Source organism: Adiantum capillus-veneris, chromosome 14 (assembly GCF_014529385.1).
Source record: "Adiantum capillus-veneris isolate H3 chromosome 14, ASM1452938v2, whole genome shotgun sequence".
NCBI classification, from domain to species: domain Eukaryota; kingdom Viridiplantae; phylum Streptophyta; class Polypodiopsida; order Polypodiales; family Pteridaceae; genus Adiantum; species Adiantum capillus-veneris.
Window position 1 is genome coordinate 104538206 of NC_140944.1, and position 16715 is coordinate 104554920.

The 16715-nt window shown below is 44.9% G+C and overlaps 1 protein-coding gene across 5 annotated transcripts in view; it reads right to left on the minus strand.

The window, feature by feature from the left end:
* Positions 1-16396, minus strand: part of LOC147442884 (Plastid-lipid associated protein PAP / fibrillin family protein) — a 37971-nt gene extending 21575 nt beyond the window's left edge. For 2 of the 5 annotated variants that reach the window (XM_086528886.1, XM_086528885.1), the window contains exon 1: positions 15950-16394. In XM_086528886.1, the coding sequence (XP_086385012.1) occupies positions 15950-16363 (414 nt within the window). In that variant the 5' untranslated portion in view covers positions 16364-16394. Of the gene's footprint in view, positions 1-15949 lie in introns of all 5 variants that reach the window. The other 3 variants (XM_086528889.1, XM_086528887.1, XM_086528888.1) reach the window with 2 other exon arrangements.
* Between the last annotated feature and the right edge of the window lie 319 nt (positions 16397-16715).

Consider the following 16715-nt stretch of genomic DNA (forward strand, 5'->3'; position numbering starts at 1 on the left):
GGAAGTGTTCTGCATTACTCAAGGAAAGAACCACAAGAATTTTTTTGCTTGTTGCGATCGCACGAACCCAAGTTTACTTGGGCGTGGCGATTCCTAATCGTGTTTTGTTGAAGAGTGACACAAATCCCAAGAAAGAAGGGCTTGTCCAGCCTCCCCTTGTGTCTCTTTTCACTCATTGAGAGCGGACCGTACACTTAGCGGCCGGCCAATCGACGTGAGGTGGGAAAAAGCAACCTTGGTGTGAGCGCAAGGCCGCCAAGGGGTGCGCCCGCAGAAAGGAGTAGAACTCGGGTGAAGAGAAGATCCTTCCAACGCGATTTGCAAGCAAAAGAAAACCTCAAGAACCTTAAGAACCCAAGATTCTCACGAGTCAAGGATCTCAAGAACCTCAAGACCCCCAAGAACCCAAGTTCCTCGTGAACTTAAGAACCCAAGACTCGCAAGAACCCAAGTCCCTCGTGGACTTAAGAACACAAGAACCCACATGAACCCACAAGAACCCACGATTGCAGAATGATCATCACTCGAAGCGGATTGGATACTTCGCTTGGAAGTGATGAGCATGACAGAGGTGAAGAAGAATTTTCCCCACCAGGAGGTTTTTCCGACCCTTCCCCATCTACGGCAAAGATTGCACTAACTCCTATGGAGGAGTTGGACCAAGAAAGAGAAGCAGAAAGAAAAGCCTACGAAGAAGATATGGCAGCCATCGAGCGTAAGTACCAAGAAAGAAGGGCAGCCATAGAAGCAGAATTTTATCGCGAGAACAAAGCACAAATGCAAGAGTTATTGCGACTCTTTTCTCAAGCTCAAGCACAGATGCATCAGAATCGGAAAAAGGAGACTCTCTCAGTCTCTTCTTCTCCACAGCATGACACACAGGAATTGCATGATGAGAAGCATGATGAATTGAATGATAATGATTTGCATGATGATTTGAAGCACAATGATAAGCATGATGATTTGGATGCCAATGATTTGCATAATGATTTGAATGACAATGATAAGCATGATGATTTGCATGATCAAGATGTGATTTCTCACAAGCATGATGAGTTGCATGAAGAAGATGTGATTGTTCACAAGAATGATGTGTTAGTTGATGCTTTTTCTAGCGAAGCTAACCTCGTTGTAGATTCGATCAATCACCAAGAATCGATCTTGGCTTTCGAGTCGAGGGCCACAGATCCCCCACAAGAAGATTCGATAGATCTCGAAGAACCGATCTTGGCTCTCGAGCCTTGGTCCAAAAAACCCTCACAGGAAGTATTATCTGTTCGCATGATTGATACGCACGCATTGTTCGAATGTTTCATTCGTGAAGGTTTCCTGTATTTTAGTCAGCATCGTTATGTGATCCCTTTTCCTAGGCATGACATACTGTATGTTGAGCACGTTTCTCTCATGGATGAGCACGAATGTATGCGGATTGTTCATGAAAGTTGAAAAGTTTGTTTGTCAGGAAGTCACATTCCATGTTTCTTCCTTGGCATGACACAGTTTCACATGATAGTGTGAGCACCAAGCATGGGCATTTCCATTGTGAATTGCCACAGTTGATTGATTTCGATCACATAGAAAAGATTCGATCGCATTGTTTGTATGTGTTTGATGAACAGGTTGTCACTCAGTCTCTATGTTTATCGACATTGCATACACAATCTTTAGAGAAGACAAGATTTTTTTCCTTCACTTTACATGAAATAGGTATGTTCATGGTTTTGTGTTGGAGATGGGTTCAGGAATTCTCAACCATGGAGATTCTTGAAGACGGAAGAAGCAAATCTCTAGACGCAGTTGACGCAAGAAAGGAGCCACAGAAGACTTTGTGTCGCTTTCGGCGCAGCCCAAAGAAGCAAGCGCTGCAGACCTTTATGAAGTTCAAGTACCGCACGACCCACACATCCGAGTGGGCCGGCGAAGAGTCCCTTCCAGGATTCCGGATGCTGTTGGCGATCTCCCTCGACGCCATACAGTTCGGTACCAGTACCTCACTTTGAAAAGGAGGGGATGTCACGTGACACATCCCAACCCTATGTGTCCGTGGACAAGCTACACCATAGCAGGGTTCCCGTCAGTTCAGTCAAGTTTAGATTAGCAGTGATCTGGCACTTTTGTGAGTCTATTCGTAGACCGTGCATGCCCAGTCACTTAGCATAGATGCATATCCTCCAGTTGCACACAGCATGATCATCAGAATTCCCATCAGAATCCATTAGCATCAATTAGGGGAATTTTCCAGTGCATTTAGCCTATTTTCCTATTTATTGGGATTTTCACTTATTATTTTTAAGGGACTTTCCTACAAAAGTAGGTAGGGCAATTTTGCTAAGTTTCTATATAAGCAAACCCAAGTTAGCACTAAATGGCAGAAGAGGCAGCAGGAGCTTCCCGCTCAAAGGCAACTTCTCAGCAGTACCCCCCTTATGACCCCGCGCCATCCTCCCACTCCCCTTGGCGTTTTCAATCCACAGCAGAACCTCAGCTTCATTAGCGTTTTCAGCCTTGGAATACCTGCAGATCCCAGCGTTTTCAGCAAACCCTAAAAACACAGAAACCCTAAAAAACGCAGCAAACCCTAAAAAACGCAGCAAACCCTAAAAATTCCAGCGTTTTTGGATCAGAAATTCAGCAGTCGAAACGCAGGTTTTCAGCCTTAGCAAAGGTAGCAGATCAGCCCAAAAAGGTTGCAGATGGTTCCCCATTTTCAGCCATAAGAACACAGCCCAAAACAGTCATTTTCAGCCACCGAAACAGTCCCAGAAATTCAGCATCAAGAAGATCCCAGATTTCAGCCCTCGTCGTCGTCGTCGTCACCGTCGTCGTCATCGGCATAGACCAAGTTGCATAGTCCATTGCATACGCATTGTACACCTTTGTGCAATCAAAGAATAGACCACTCTCGCCGACGAGAGTGGGGCCTTCGGAGGAGGGTTTTACAACCTCTTGGGTGTCGTATCTCTTCTCTCTCCTTCTCTCAGTCTCATTCACTTGCACGCGCAATCCACTCACTTTGTTCGTGACCACAGCACTCTACAAGACGGAAAGCTCTCTCTTTCCCTAGGAACTGAAAGGAACCTTGAGCAATAAAGATCACTAATCTTGAGAAAATACAACATTCATTCTGCTGCACGCGCAATCCACTCATTTTGTTCGTGACCACAGCACTCTACAAGACGGAAAGCTCTCTCTTTCCCTAGGAACTGAAAGGAACCTTGAGCAATAAAGATCACTAATCTTGAGAAAATACGACATTCATTCCGCTGCACCTAACAGGCAGGTTGTACGGATTTCCCAGAATCACACTGCTGAAGTGGCACATTGTATGGATTTTCGGATTTTACCTTGGTAGCATTTGGGGTGCTAGAGTTTAGTGTTGATGCTTTAGCACATCTTTTCTTGTAATCGCTTTTAGAGTTTAGTCCCGATGCTTTTAGAAGCACAACTTTTCCTGTAACTGTTTTTGAGTTTGGCCAAGGACCTTTATAAGTGTGCCCAAGGCCCCCTCTCTGCTCAGGTTAGCTTGGGAGAACTAAGAGAAGGAGGACCCTCGCACATTGTACTTTGCGAAGCATAATAATAAAGAAATACAGAGAAGGGGCACCAGTCTTTGGGGCCAGTGCGTTTGGGTGCGGAACTCCGCCATGCCATGTCGACTCTCCTCTTCTCTCTCCCTCTCTTTTCAAGTTCTATTCAGTTATTTCCAATTCACGTGTTGTTTAGATCTTCGGCTTGGAGTGTCCAAGTCTATTACACATGCAATGTCATCTCTCTCTCTCTCTCTCTCTCTCTCTCTCTCTCTCTCTCTCTCTCTCTCTCTCTCTCTCTCTCTCTCTCTCTCTCTCTCTCTCTCTCTCTCTCTCTCTCTATGTGTGTGTGTGTGTGTGTGTGTGATAAAGTCAGTTTCTCTTTCACGTGCGGTCAAGTAGCCTTGGGTTTGTGCGAAGTACTAGATCTGAGTTAAAATCCTTCAACCCTTCCACTGCACATGACAAAAATCCCCATGCCACTCTCTAGGCAAGATAATTGTGTCCCAATGAACTTGTGACCGTCGTATCAATAGATCCATCTGAACCACTCCACAAAAAGTTGCGCACTAGGCGGCACAGACGTTTCATAACTCCAGAGTAGAGTCATGTAGGATGTAGTAAACCGGACCTGATTCACCACAAGAGCTCTGCTAGCTAAAGACAAATGGAAGGAAGACCAATGGCAAAGCTTCCTCTGGATAGATTGTAAAACTGGCTCAAACTATTGCTCAGCAAACACATCAATGCCAGCATGAAAACCCGAGTATCTGCAAGCCTGCCCTCTAGGCACTCCTCGTCTACTCCTATAAGAAAACCAAAAGACTTGTGCCAGATAATCACTGCACCACTAGCCAACCAAAAGGTAGCTAGAGCATACTATCCAAAGTGTGTGTGTCATAATGTGCAATGAAGTGTCATCTACATACTCCTCGTCCAACAAATCTAGTGATCCATCCAATAGCATAGCAAGGTCTCGCAACTATGGAGTCTTGCCTCACAAGAAGAATGGCATGGCCTCGGCAAAAAACAAAAACAAATAAGCTGACAAGGGGCATCCTTGCTGAACAGAGCGAGCCACACCAAATCTCTGCCCAATGTGACCTCCAATCGTGATAGCACTCCAAGTTGTACGATGTAACGCAGCAACTCCTTAAATCCACCACAAGGTACATAGTGCCCTCTAGAAAACCCCAATCAACTCTATCATAAGTCTTCTCAAAATCGAGAAGAATGAGAGCTACTTGCTAGCTAGCCCGACTCGCGTGCCCACTCAACTGCCTCATAGAAAGCGAAGGGTGAGATCTATTATTAGGAATGCCATGACACCGTAAAAACCATGTAATGATTGATTCCCGAGATAAGAAGTTGAACTTGCAACATAGAGGCAAACTTGCATAGTCACAAGGGATGGGTCCCGAGGAGTGGGGACCGAGGACGAGGCTCAAATTGATTTTTAGCATAAAAAAAAGGACGGGACAGCAAGTGGGACGGAAAAATGGGGACGGGAAGCCCAAAAATGGGCGTCCCTTGTGACTATGAGGCAAAGAGCTTGTGCTCAATATCAAACTTCAAGGCAAGTCTGTTCTAGTTGTATCTACTTCGGCAATTCCAAGTTAATAAAAACACATCTTTCCGCTCTCTTGATTTTTGTCAAAGAGAAAGGAACTTCTTCAGATAATTCTAATCTTTCACAAATGGATCAAAGTCGCTTGAATTCTTGCAGGACCATGCGGACTATTCTCTAAACAGTTACGAAGGGAACTTCCTCCACGAAGGCTAGAAGATCACACCATTGAGCTTATTCTAGGAAGTTCACCACCCAACAAACCTCTCTATAGGGTGAGTGCCGCACAACAGGAGGAGATCATGAATCTGTTAGAGTTACATCTTCTTGTCTGGTGGTGGCTCAAGAATCTCCCACAATAGGGAGTGAAGATTGTGTTGTGGCTGTGTCCGGTCTTACTTGAGGTCGACGTACCTTCTCCATGGTGACAGACACATGTTCTGCCCACCCGATAGGCTCGTTTGAGGCACGACCTTTGTTTCTAAGGTTTCCTGAGATCAAAGTCTCTAGTTATTTGCAGTTTCCCCTTACATGCATGATCGGCGACTAGATTTGGTCCTCTCGGCTAGAGTTGTAACAAACTACTGACGTGTCAAAGCCCTGAAGAATGGAGTCAACTTGCAGATGCCGGCCAAGGGGCCTAAACCCTAAGAGAACAAGTAACAGAAGAAGAAGTCCTACCATCTTATGGAGACCCCGTCCGATGGAGACCCAAGTGACATAAAGGATTAAAATAAAGCAAGACCCGCACTCACACACAAACTGATGACGTGGCAGATTTCCAAAAATTGCGCTGACATGATGACATGGCAGGCTATACGAAATTTCGCGTTCTACGTTGGCTGATGACGTTGCAGGCTGTATGGATTTTCGTAAATTACGCTGGCAGCTTTTTGGCTTTGCTTTTGGACCAGAAGCTTTTGAGTTTAAAGGCTTTTCATGTAAACTGCTTTTCATAGGCCAAGGGCCTTTAAATATGAGGTTAGAGCTCGTTCTCTGGCATGCTTCCTAGAGAAGGTGCAGAGTCTGGAGTACCGGCTTGTACTGTGTTGATGCAATATAAAGAAATACCGAAATGGACACCAAGGTTTGGGGCCAATACTCTCTAGGGTGGAATTCCGCCACTCCATGTCGCGTGTCGTCTCTCTCTCAGTTAAGTTGTTATTGAAGTGCTAAAAGCCTGTTCAGTCTGTTCTTTTCTATTGGCACGTGGTGCCCATCTTGTGGCAAGAGTATTATCATGTGAGATTTGGCGTATTTTTTGCGCACTCAATATTTATGAATGCAGTTAGGATACTGAGTAAGGCAAGTTTGGGGACTCCATATATTTTAGCACATATTGTCAGCTTTTGGGAATTCTACCACTAGCGTTTCTCTCTCCTCTCTCTAGCGTTTTGATGTGCATCTACAATCTCTCCTCTCTCAGGCATTTTCATTGCAATCTCTCTGTAACAGACTTGGACACTCCAAGTCAAGAATCAACCGCGACAGCACCAAATAACCACTTCAAAACAATTCACAGATCACAATAGATTTGCACTGGCCCGGCGGAGTTCCGTGCCTAGAGATATTGGCCCCAAAGACTGGCGCCCCTTTCGGTATTTCTTTTTTATATTAATCAATCATCAAAGTACAAGAGAGCGGTTAGGGTTTCACTCTCAGACTCTGCGTCCAGATGCTCTGAGAAGTGAGGCCCTCACCACTAATTTAAAGGTTACAAGGGATGCCCAAAAGCAGAGCCCCAAAAGCTTCAAATCAAAAGCAATTGCTCTCTCTCTCTCACAGAGAGTCAAAACATGAAAGCAAAAGCATTCTCTCTCTCTTTCTCATTTAAGTAGAGAAAAAGCGAAATTTGCGTCGCTCATCATTTTCCAAAAAAATAAATAAATAAATAAATAAATTTCAGCCTCCGCGATTTCCGAAAATTAGGGTTTCTGGCAAAAATTAGGGTTTGCAAGAATTTTAGGGTTTTTGGCAAAAATTAGGGTTTTTGTTGTCCGCCACGTCATCACTTTGTGACATACCCCCCTCTTGAAAGCATTGTAATCGACCGCGATTACGCCTGTAAAACCGACAAAAGCCATAAACCGTCTTAGCAGACACTGACTGTTAGTACCTACGTACTAGGAACACACATCTAGCACATGTACAAAATCGACAGTCACATCACACGACATCACAGGACATCACCAGACATCACAGGACATCACATGGCATTCAACATTCATTCGGATCTTAGACCATGATTTATCGGCAATGTAGCTAGCAATCACATCTAGGTCCAATCGGGACCTCAACGATGTCCGATTGACTAACCCCTATTGCAACCATGTCTATACGAGATCAATCAGACCAAAATGCTACAGTCATTTCGGCTATCAGTTCCTGCACTCACAAGAAGTCAAGAACAAATCAGTATCATAATCAGGAATTCCATTTCATAAAGTCATCCAGCAGAATACTGTCAGCTCTCAGTATCCCTGAAGCTCAAAGAGACATCAGTGACTTTAGTATCAAAATCGAGGCATCTGTTGACGAAGGAGCGGAGTAACTCCCCTCTTGTGCATCCCACTGCACCAGATCTTCGGCCAAGCTGAGTTTCTGGGTTCCGTTTGGAGTAGACTATGCTAAACCAAAAGATCGAGGTAAAGTTTCACAATCCGAGGAGTATCTGCTAGGTCCTCCTCCTCCATCCACTTCGCATCAAATGCAGGAAAGTTCTTGAACTAAACCAAGAACCGCCTTCGGACTTTACCTTTCTTCGTATCATTATGTGCCAAAATCTATTCACGAACAAGGATCTCCTCGTTTTCTTCCACTGCGGGTTGCTCATCAAGCTCCCCATCATCAGGCACATCACCCTTAACAGGTTTCAAGAGACTCACATGCAATGCATTGTGAATCCTCCAAGTATCTGGCAGTTTCAATCGGAAGGAGACATCATTTATCTTGTCAGTAATCTGGAAAGGTCCGTAGTATCACATACTAAGCTTTGGAAAAAGCCTCTCCTTTCCCTTTTTCTTTCTTAGGCGTGCCTTCTCAAAAGTAAGAGCACCCAATCATCCTCCTTCAGTTTCCAGTCGCGACGATGGCGATCCACTGCCTTTTTCTGTCGTTCTTGAGACTCCTGCAAAGTCTCGCGAACCTTGGCAAAAGCCGTATCCAAATCTCACGAATATTCATCCGCTTCAAATTTCTAATCTTTCGTGCTCAGGAAGGATGGAACCTTCGCAGCAGTTTCAACAATCTCACATGGCGTCTTCCCAGTCGAAGAGTGTATCGTGTTATTGTAGGCAAATTCCACCAAAGGTAAGTTCTTTTCCCATTGAGTCTTCTGATGCGAGATACAAGACTTCAATAAATCTAAAATCACTGAATTGGCAATCTCAGATTGCCCGTTAGTCTGCAAGTGGAACGATGACGAGAACTGCAACCGCGTGCCAATGTTCTCCCAAATTGCCTTCCAAAACAAACTCATAAATCTGGGGTCTCTGTCGGAGACAATCGTCTCAGGCGTGCCATGTAATCGGAAAATCATCGTGATCATTCTGTATTCTCGGGAGATCAAAAAAAAATGAAATCCATTTCAATATTTTCCCAGGGGCGGGCGGGTATGGGTAAAGGCTGTAACAATCCCTGTGCCTTATGCCTTTCAAACTTGACCTTCTGGCATACTGCGCACAACTCTTCCACGTCCTTTTTGAGTCACGGCCAAAAGAAATCTCTCTCTACCCCTTTCATGGTGGTAGCAATGCCGCGGTGACCCGTAAAAGGTGGACAGTGGCAATCAGTCATAACCTTTTCCCTCAACGGCTGTATAACGCACAACATAGTCTTTTTCATCAAGTAGCCTTCCCGAAGGGAGTATCCAGCTACTGTCTCCCCATCCCGTATCCGTGTGAAAATATCTGCAAAATCTGTATCTGTGGCACACTGATCGACCATATCCTCGAAGCTCCTATGATGTATCGCGGAAATAGCCAGAACCAACGGTTTTCGAGACAAAGCATCTGCCACCACATTCTTCTGTCCCTGCACATGGACAATCTGGAAGTGGAACTGTGACAAGATGTTCACCCACCGCATCTGCTTTTCCGAAAGCTGCTTCTGTGACAAGAAGTAGCGCAAACTCTGATGGTCTGTAAAGACAGTAAAATCCGCTCCAAGTAGGTAATGCCGCCACTGAGTAAGAGCGTGGATAACCGCCAAAAGCTCTTTCCCATAGATCTGTGCTGTCATCTCCGGCCTAGAGAACAAACGGCTCTCGTAAGCTATGACATGGCCTTCTTGCATAAAGACCGTACCCAGACTACGACCACAAGCATCACAATATACTTCAAATGACTTCTGCAAGTCCGGCAAAGTCAAAATAGGTCCCGTAGTCAATTTCTCTTTCAATGTCCGAAAGGCAGTCACCTCTGTGGGTCCCCACGAAAAAGGTACTCCTTTCTGTGTCAAGGTATGCAAAGGGGAAGCAACCTCTGCAAACTTTCGTATGAAACGCCTGTAGTACGAACACAGTCCCAAGAAGCTTCTAACTTCATGGACATTCCTCAAATCGGGCCAATCACGGATAGTCTCTATCTTGGCCGGGTTCATTTGCACTCCTGCTATTGACACAATGTGTCCCAAAAAGTGTATCTCTGGTAGGAAAAATTCACTTTTCTTAGCATTAATCACTAATGTGTGATCTCGTAATGCTTGAAAGACTTGAAGCAGATGATCTCTGTGTTCTGCCTCATTCTTGGAGAAAACAATGATGTCGTCAAAGAAAGTGCCAACAAATAGCCTGTACTCTCGAAAAATCCTATCCATCATCCGGTTAAATGTCGCAGGAGCATTGGTTAAGCCAAAAGGCATCACCAAAAACTCAAATAACCCAAAAGTCGTCCGAAAAGCTGTCTTGTAAACATCTCCTGGCGCTATCCTGATCTGATGATATCCACTCTTCAAGTCAATCCTGCTAAAGCACGAGGATCCCTCTAACCTGTCGAGTATATCATCGATCCTAGGAATCGGAAATCTGTTCTTGATGGTGATTTCGTTGAGAGTGCTATAATCGATGCACATTCTCCAAGATCCGTCTTTCTTCAAAACCAACAACACTGGAGAGCAATACGGTGAAGTACTAGGCTGGACAAGACCCTTTTCCAAGAGGTCTTTCACTGAGTTCATAATCTTTTCATTCTGTACTCGGCTCACATGATAAGGTGGCCGATTCGGTGGCGTGCTTCGAGATATCAGATCCATGGTATGATCTTCAGGCCCTCTCAAAAGCAATCGGCATGAGCGTGGAGAAAAAAAAATCTTGGCGTTCTTTTCTTCAGGTCAAAACATATTCAACCTTTATCCATCGTTCAGTTCTCCCAAAAGAATGAGTAAGAAAACTGAAGTTCATCAAGTACAATCTCTAAGCCCTTCATTTATCAAAGTCGCTTTCTCGGCCCGGTAGTCAACCACGGCGTAGTTCTTGTGGTACCAAGGGATCCCGAGTAGAACGTCACTCGCGTGCCCTGAACACCGCTGTCATTGCAAACGAAGTTTGCCAATGCTCGGTGTAATGGCAACATCCCATCCGGGTGCCAGCGTTCCAAATCGAGCCGCCAATTCCAAGTGAAAAGAAGTTGGCCTTGGCTCCTTCAAAAGAGCTTCCTGATCCTTCGCTTTGCCCCGAAAGCGGCAAAGTTTGTACTTTCATTCATTAGATTCGGTGCAGGTCCCACGCCATGTGGTACCAGTTATGCTTTTCTATTTGCCTTTTCTGCCACATTCCTCAGCTGCTCTCGAACTCTCAGACCTGTCGTCGTCTTTATCATTGTGTTCTTTATGTGCCTTATCAGGGCACTTTGCGGAAATATGTCCATGTTCCCCGCATCCAAAGCACTTCCCCTCTCTGATGAAGCGAGCTCTCTCCTCAGGAGTAAGCTTGGGTCGTGCATCCTTTTTTTTTCTCTAGGTAGCTCTTTTTCATTCTACTTTCATTCCCAGAAGTCTGTTCGGCTCGTTGTGTCATGGCCTCATCTGTGGGGTAGGTCAGACTGCCAGAGTGAATGGCAAAGCCCCGCTTCGCATGACTCATCAACTCCTGAATAGAAGCTGACTTCTGTTCCAAGCAGTGATTTCGGATTTCTGTAGGTAGACCCAAGGTAAACCGCTCAATCTGTTCTCTGAACGAGATCTTCTTGAATGAAGAGGCGGGTAGAAAAGAGCTCCAGAATCTTTCACAATAAGAATTCACTGTATCGCTCTTGGTCATCCGGAGATGGTTCCAAGCAGCTCGTACATCTCGTTCATATTCTTGAGTCAACCAAGAAGAAATAAAAAGCCTCTTAAATTTCAGCCATTTAACTGGCGCAGTCTTGTTTAAAAGAAGCGTGGACCACCAAGCACGAGCATTCCCCTTAAAGTAAGAGGCAGCTCTCCGAATCTTGGAGTGCTCTGAATAGCGTCCTCCCGCGAAAGCGATGTCAAACTGCTGTATAAAAGACAAAGCCTTCGAAGCATCTGAGTATCCTGAAAAGTATCAAACTTGATCGAGTGGCCACCTTCCTTAAACTCTCGGACTTTCTTGCTTTTATCTTCGAGAAAGTCATACTGGTTGGCTTTGTAAAAATTCTTCTTGTTCGCATAAAACTTTCCGTCATCGGAATCTGAGCTGTCTGTAGACGAGTCCTCAGTAGAACTGTCAGTCTCTAGGCGAGATGTAGCCTTCTTTGCCTTTTTCTTGCCCTTTCCGAAGCTTTGTGTCTTGCTTCGCTTTTTGCTTTTTCTGTCTTCTTCGCTCTAATCCGAGGAGCTAGAAGAACTGTCAGAAGAAGAAGAAGAAGAACTGGGTAGGTCTTCAAACTTGACGCGCTTCTTCAATTTCTTTGCCTTGTCAAATGTCGACCGACGACCCAAATATCCCGGGAAGTCAGTGCCTTTCTTCTGCTTTTTGCCGTGCTTTTTGGCTTTCTTTTGCGTGTCAAAAAACTGAGCAATCCGTGCATCAACCACGTTCTCCAGTTCCTTCTCCGTATATTTCTTGGAGGCAGAAGGTTTCTTGAGAGCGGGTTTCGGGAGTGGTGTTGTGGTTCTTTGCCACTCCATCTGTACCTCTTTCAAAGAGGTCTGGTTCATATATTTTGCCATCTTTGGATCCTTGGCAAAATTGAGCATCATCTTTGTTGCATCGCCAATCAATTGACGACGCTCCATCTCTCTTTGCTCCGCCTGAGTAGGCTGAGGCGGGCCATACTCTCTGTCTGAATCTTCGTTGTGATCCCAGCCCGCATCTCCAGATGCAGAGGGAGTCCACTGATCATTGCCTGAAGCCATAGGTGCCGCAGAAAAAAATTCGGGGAACGGATTTCCCGTAGAAGAGAAATCGACCGTGCTCTGATACCACTGTAACAGACTTGGACACTCCAAGTCAAGAATCAACCGCGACAGCACCAAATAGTCACTTCAAAACAATTCACAGATCACAATAGATTTGCACTGGCCCGGCAGAGTTCCGTGCCTAGAGATATTGGCCCCAAAGACTGGCGCCCCTTTCGGTATTTCTTTTTTATATTAATCAATCATCAAAGTACAAGAGAGCGGTTAGGGTTTCACTCTCAGACTCTGCGTCCAGATACTCTGAGAAGTGAGGCCCTCACCACTAATTTAAAGGTTACAAGGGATGCCCAAAAGCAGAGCCCTAAAAGCTTCAAATCAAAAGCAATTGCTCTCTCTCTCTCACAGAGAGTCAAAACATGAAAGCAAAAGCATTCTCTCTCTCTTTCTCATTTAAGTAGAGAAAAAGCGAAATTTGCGTCGCTCATCATTTTCCAAAAAAATAATAATAATAAATTTCAGCCTCCGCGATTTCCGGAAATTAGGGTTTTTGGCAAAAATTAGGGTTTGCATGAATTTTAGGGTTTCTGGCAGAAATTAGGGTTTCTGTTGTCCGCCACGTCATCACTTTGTGACATTCTCTCTACCTCTCTCTAGCGCTTCACTCTCTGCTACCACCCTCCCCCTTCTATAGGTGTTGCACCAGAGGCCCGTACGGTGGGCGGTCGACACACGAAGGATGATCTAGAGGAGATTTGTCACAGTAGATCTAAGATCTAGTGATTGCCCGGTCCCGGGAGGAGGTTTGCTTGCGGTAGTAGACTCCATCAAGATCCGGTTCACCTTTTCCGTTGCAACTTGACATGGTTTAAGAGTCAAGGCGTGTTCTCAATCTATGCAAGTTTATGGTGTTGAATGTTTGCGACAAAAAGAAGAGTAGTGCTGGTTATAGCTGTTTTCACTCTCTTGGGGCTGATCTAGAGTTGTGGGCTGATTTAAGAATCCCTCTTCATCCCAACCTGTCCTAGCCTCGTCACATGCCAAGTTCTCATCGACAATGCCAAGGGACTGTATCTAGACTCGTCGTCGACAATGTCGAGGGGTAATGATTTTAGCTTTAACGCAGTCCAAGATAAAGAAGTCCAAGAAGAGGACGTCAATGATGGAGCAACAAGTCACCAAGAGTACGGAGATGGGTCTCAATTCTACTCCTATGTAGATCATCAACCAATCAAGAATCTTATCCTTTCTACCTTTCCTTCTGATCAGCAAAGCAACTTTTTGAAGACAAAGGATCCATCGGGAGTGAAGATATGGGAGTGTGTCATTGCTCGGATTTAATTATTCATCATCCTCAAAAGTACACCATCTATCAATAATCACATCCAATCGATGAAGGACACGAAGTAGACTTGGGATCGACTTTCCTCTAGAGTGGATTGCTTTGGAGGTGCAAATGCGGACCCTGGATGCCAAATAGATGCCCGTGAGGAATCATATCAACAAGACATAGAACCTCCAACAAGAGATACTTCATGTGGAAAAGAGAATCAATTCAAAGGACACGGCCATTCGGCTTTTGGCCCAATGGCCTCTACAGTATTCTAACTTTTATTCTTCATTGAGTAAATCGTGATACATGAAAACACCTTTCATGAAGACTTGAGCTATATCCTTAGCCGTAAACGTTCTCTTGATTGGAAATAAATGGGTCATTTTTGTAAGCATATCAACAACCACAAAAATAGAGTCATATCTCAAAGATGTAGGAATTCGTGTAATAAAATCCATGGATATACATTCCCATTTCATTTGTGGAGCATCAATAGGTTAAAGCTTAGCGGGATATCGAACTCGTTCAGCTTTAATACGTTGACATGTTAAACATCTTGTAACATAGTTCAACACATCACGCTTTAGTCCTGGCCAAAAAAAACTCTTTCGATTAAGCAACATCACATGGGACGAGATTGTTCCAATGGTATTGAACCAAGAGGAGTGATTCAATGCGGGAAAGAAGTTAGGCTTCGAAGCCTTTGCCAGTTCTTCCAACAACTACAACAACAACAAGCAGAAGGCTATGAAGAAAAGCAACAACAATACCAAGTAGACGAATGCTGAAAAGGATGCTTTGAAAGATGATCGGCATTGCAAACATTGTGGAGGGAAAGGCAATTATTGACGAAAGTGTCCAAAGCGAGTTGATGAGGCTTCTTCTTCGGCTTCAATAAAACCGCCAACCTTGGTTCGTTCAAAGATGCTACCTAAACAGACTTATCGAGGGACAACGGAGGTTGAGATAACTCTTGCATGTCAAGATTCTCAGAATTGGATCCTTGATAGTGGTGCTTCATGGGACATGACACCTGCGAAGGATCTCTTATCCAACATGCAACGACACTGTGATTCCATTTTCATTGGCAAAAAATCAGATATTCCTGTTTACGACGAGGATACCATGGAGTTGCTAAGGGGGTATGCACACCTCCAAGGTCCTTTATGCTCTAAAGTTGGGTTTTTATCTCATTCCGGTACACAAAGTGTGCAAGTTAGCATGGACGTGGTGTTCACAAAGGATGCAGTGTCCATACAAGATCTAAACTCCGACAAGGAGATCAAAGGGAGCATGGTGGAGCAAGGTCTCTACAAACACCATGCTCTTTCTTCATGGACTGACACTCCTCCAGGTGATTTATAGTATTATTGGTTTGGCAATTTGAATGTTGATGCTCTTCATCATGCTTTTCTTGACCAATTGATTTGAGACTTACCAAATGTTGGGAGTAAGCAAGGCAAATGCATCACTTGCATTCAAAAGAAGCAACATAGTGAGGCTATTCAAAAGCAATCGACACACCAAGCTACTACAGTTTTGGAGTTGGCTCACACCAACCTTTGTGGACCTATACAGGCTACGTCCTTGGAAAAGTGGATGGAAACCTTCAACGTCCGCGAAAGGTGAGGCCTGTAGAGAAGGTGGATCTGGAAAACTCCTCCGACTTTTTGAGCGAATCCAGTTTTGCCACATCCTCCCAACGCTCCTATGACTTACTCTCGGGCGGGTAGTCTGAACCCAGCCTAAAACATCATGACCCACAAAAAGAGGGTATATGAAGAGTCACTTGCAAAAATAGGGACGGCGGTCCACCCATAAGTGGCCTACAAGTGGGCATACCAGACAAACCCTTGAGGTCCCCCTCAATGCCTAGACAATGAATGAGCCTACCAAGGCCAAGCACAGCCACAAAGAAGCCCTCTCTCACTAAGTTTAGACGGAAACCCAAGAGATGACCTCCAAAACTCTGACAAAGTATTGGATTAGCATCCATCTGACAACGTCAGCTGGTGGCATCCACAAGAAATAGACTACCTAAGGTATGGTTGCGACCTGTACAACTGCCATATCGTCCTTTCAACTGGGGTGCTTCTGAGTCCCTTGCTTACTTAGCCATTTCTATGCATGTAACCTTGCAAGATGCCAAATTAACATATTGAAAAAGCTAGCAGTCCAGTTGCAGAGCATTAGTCTGTATCCGACCTGAAGTATATCCCCAGCTTGAGTACCGAAGAGGTGGGCTTTCTCAATGATAAAGAGCTGCTCCTTTTCAGTGGTCCACAGCATCCGCCAGGTAGCTGAGAGGGATTGGTGGGAGGTGGTTGTCATGTCGGTGCCAAGAGCGGCGAGGGAGTCAATGACACGGATAATTTGAGCACGTTTGTTGGAGTCTTTTTGCGTTGCGAGACCACGCTGCTGGTCAGAGATGAGGAGCAGCAGATCGTCTCGGGCAAGGGCGGCCTCCGATGATGATGATGATGAGGTTGAGGATAACGAGCGAGCCGAGCATTGAAGCGGGCGGATATGCAAGCGACAGCCTCCATGCCTGCTTGGTCTAGATACGAGACCTTCAGTGCTGGCGAGGATTGGCTTCACTGCACCACTCGCAACCTCCATTTTCAACGTTACTCACTGGTGTTCATGTGCAATGTGCATTTGGTCTCAATGCCAGGTGGCCCCCGGCCAGTCTGGGCGACTTCAAATGGGATCGATGGTAAAATTGGACTATCAATTACTCGCAAATGTTCGTGTGCATTATGAACTTGGTAATTTTAGGCCTGCAATGTCAAGCCTATGCAAGGGTATTGGTCCATATTTAACTTGAATTCCATGTTTTCTCAAGAAACTATTGAACTCATAGGAGAAGTACTTTCCCCTCTATCCATCCTCCGGTATTGAACATATATTTCCCTGTCTCTTTCAGTCATAACCTTGAAATTATGCAGTTGAGCAAACCCCTCACTCTTCT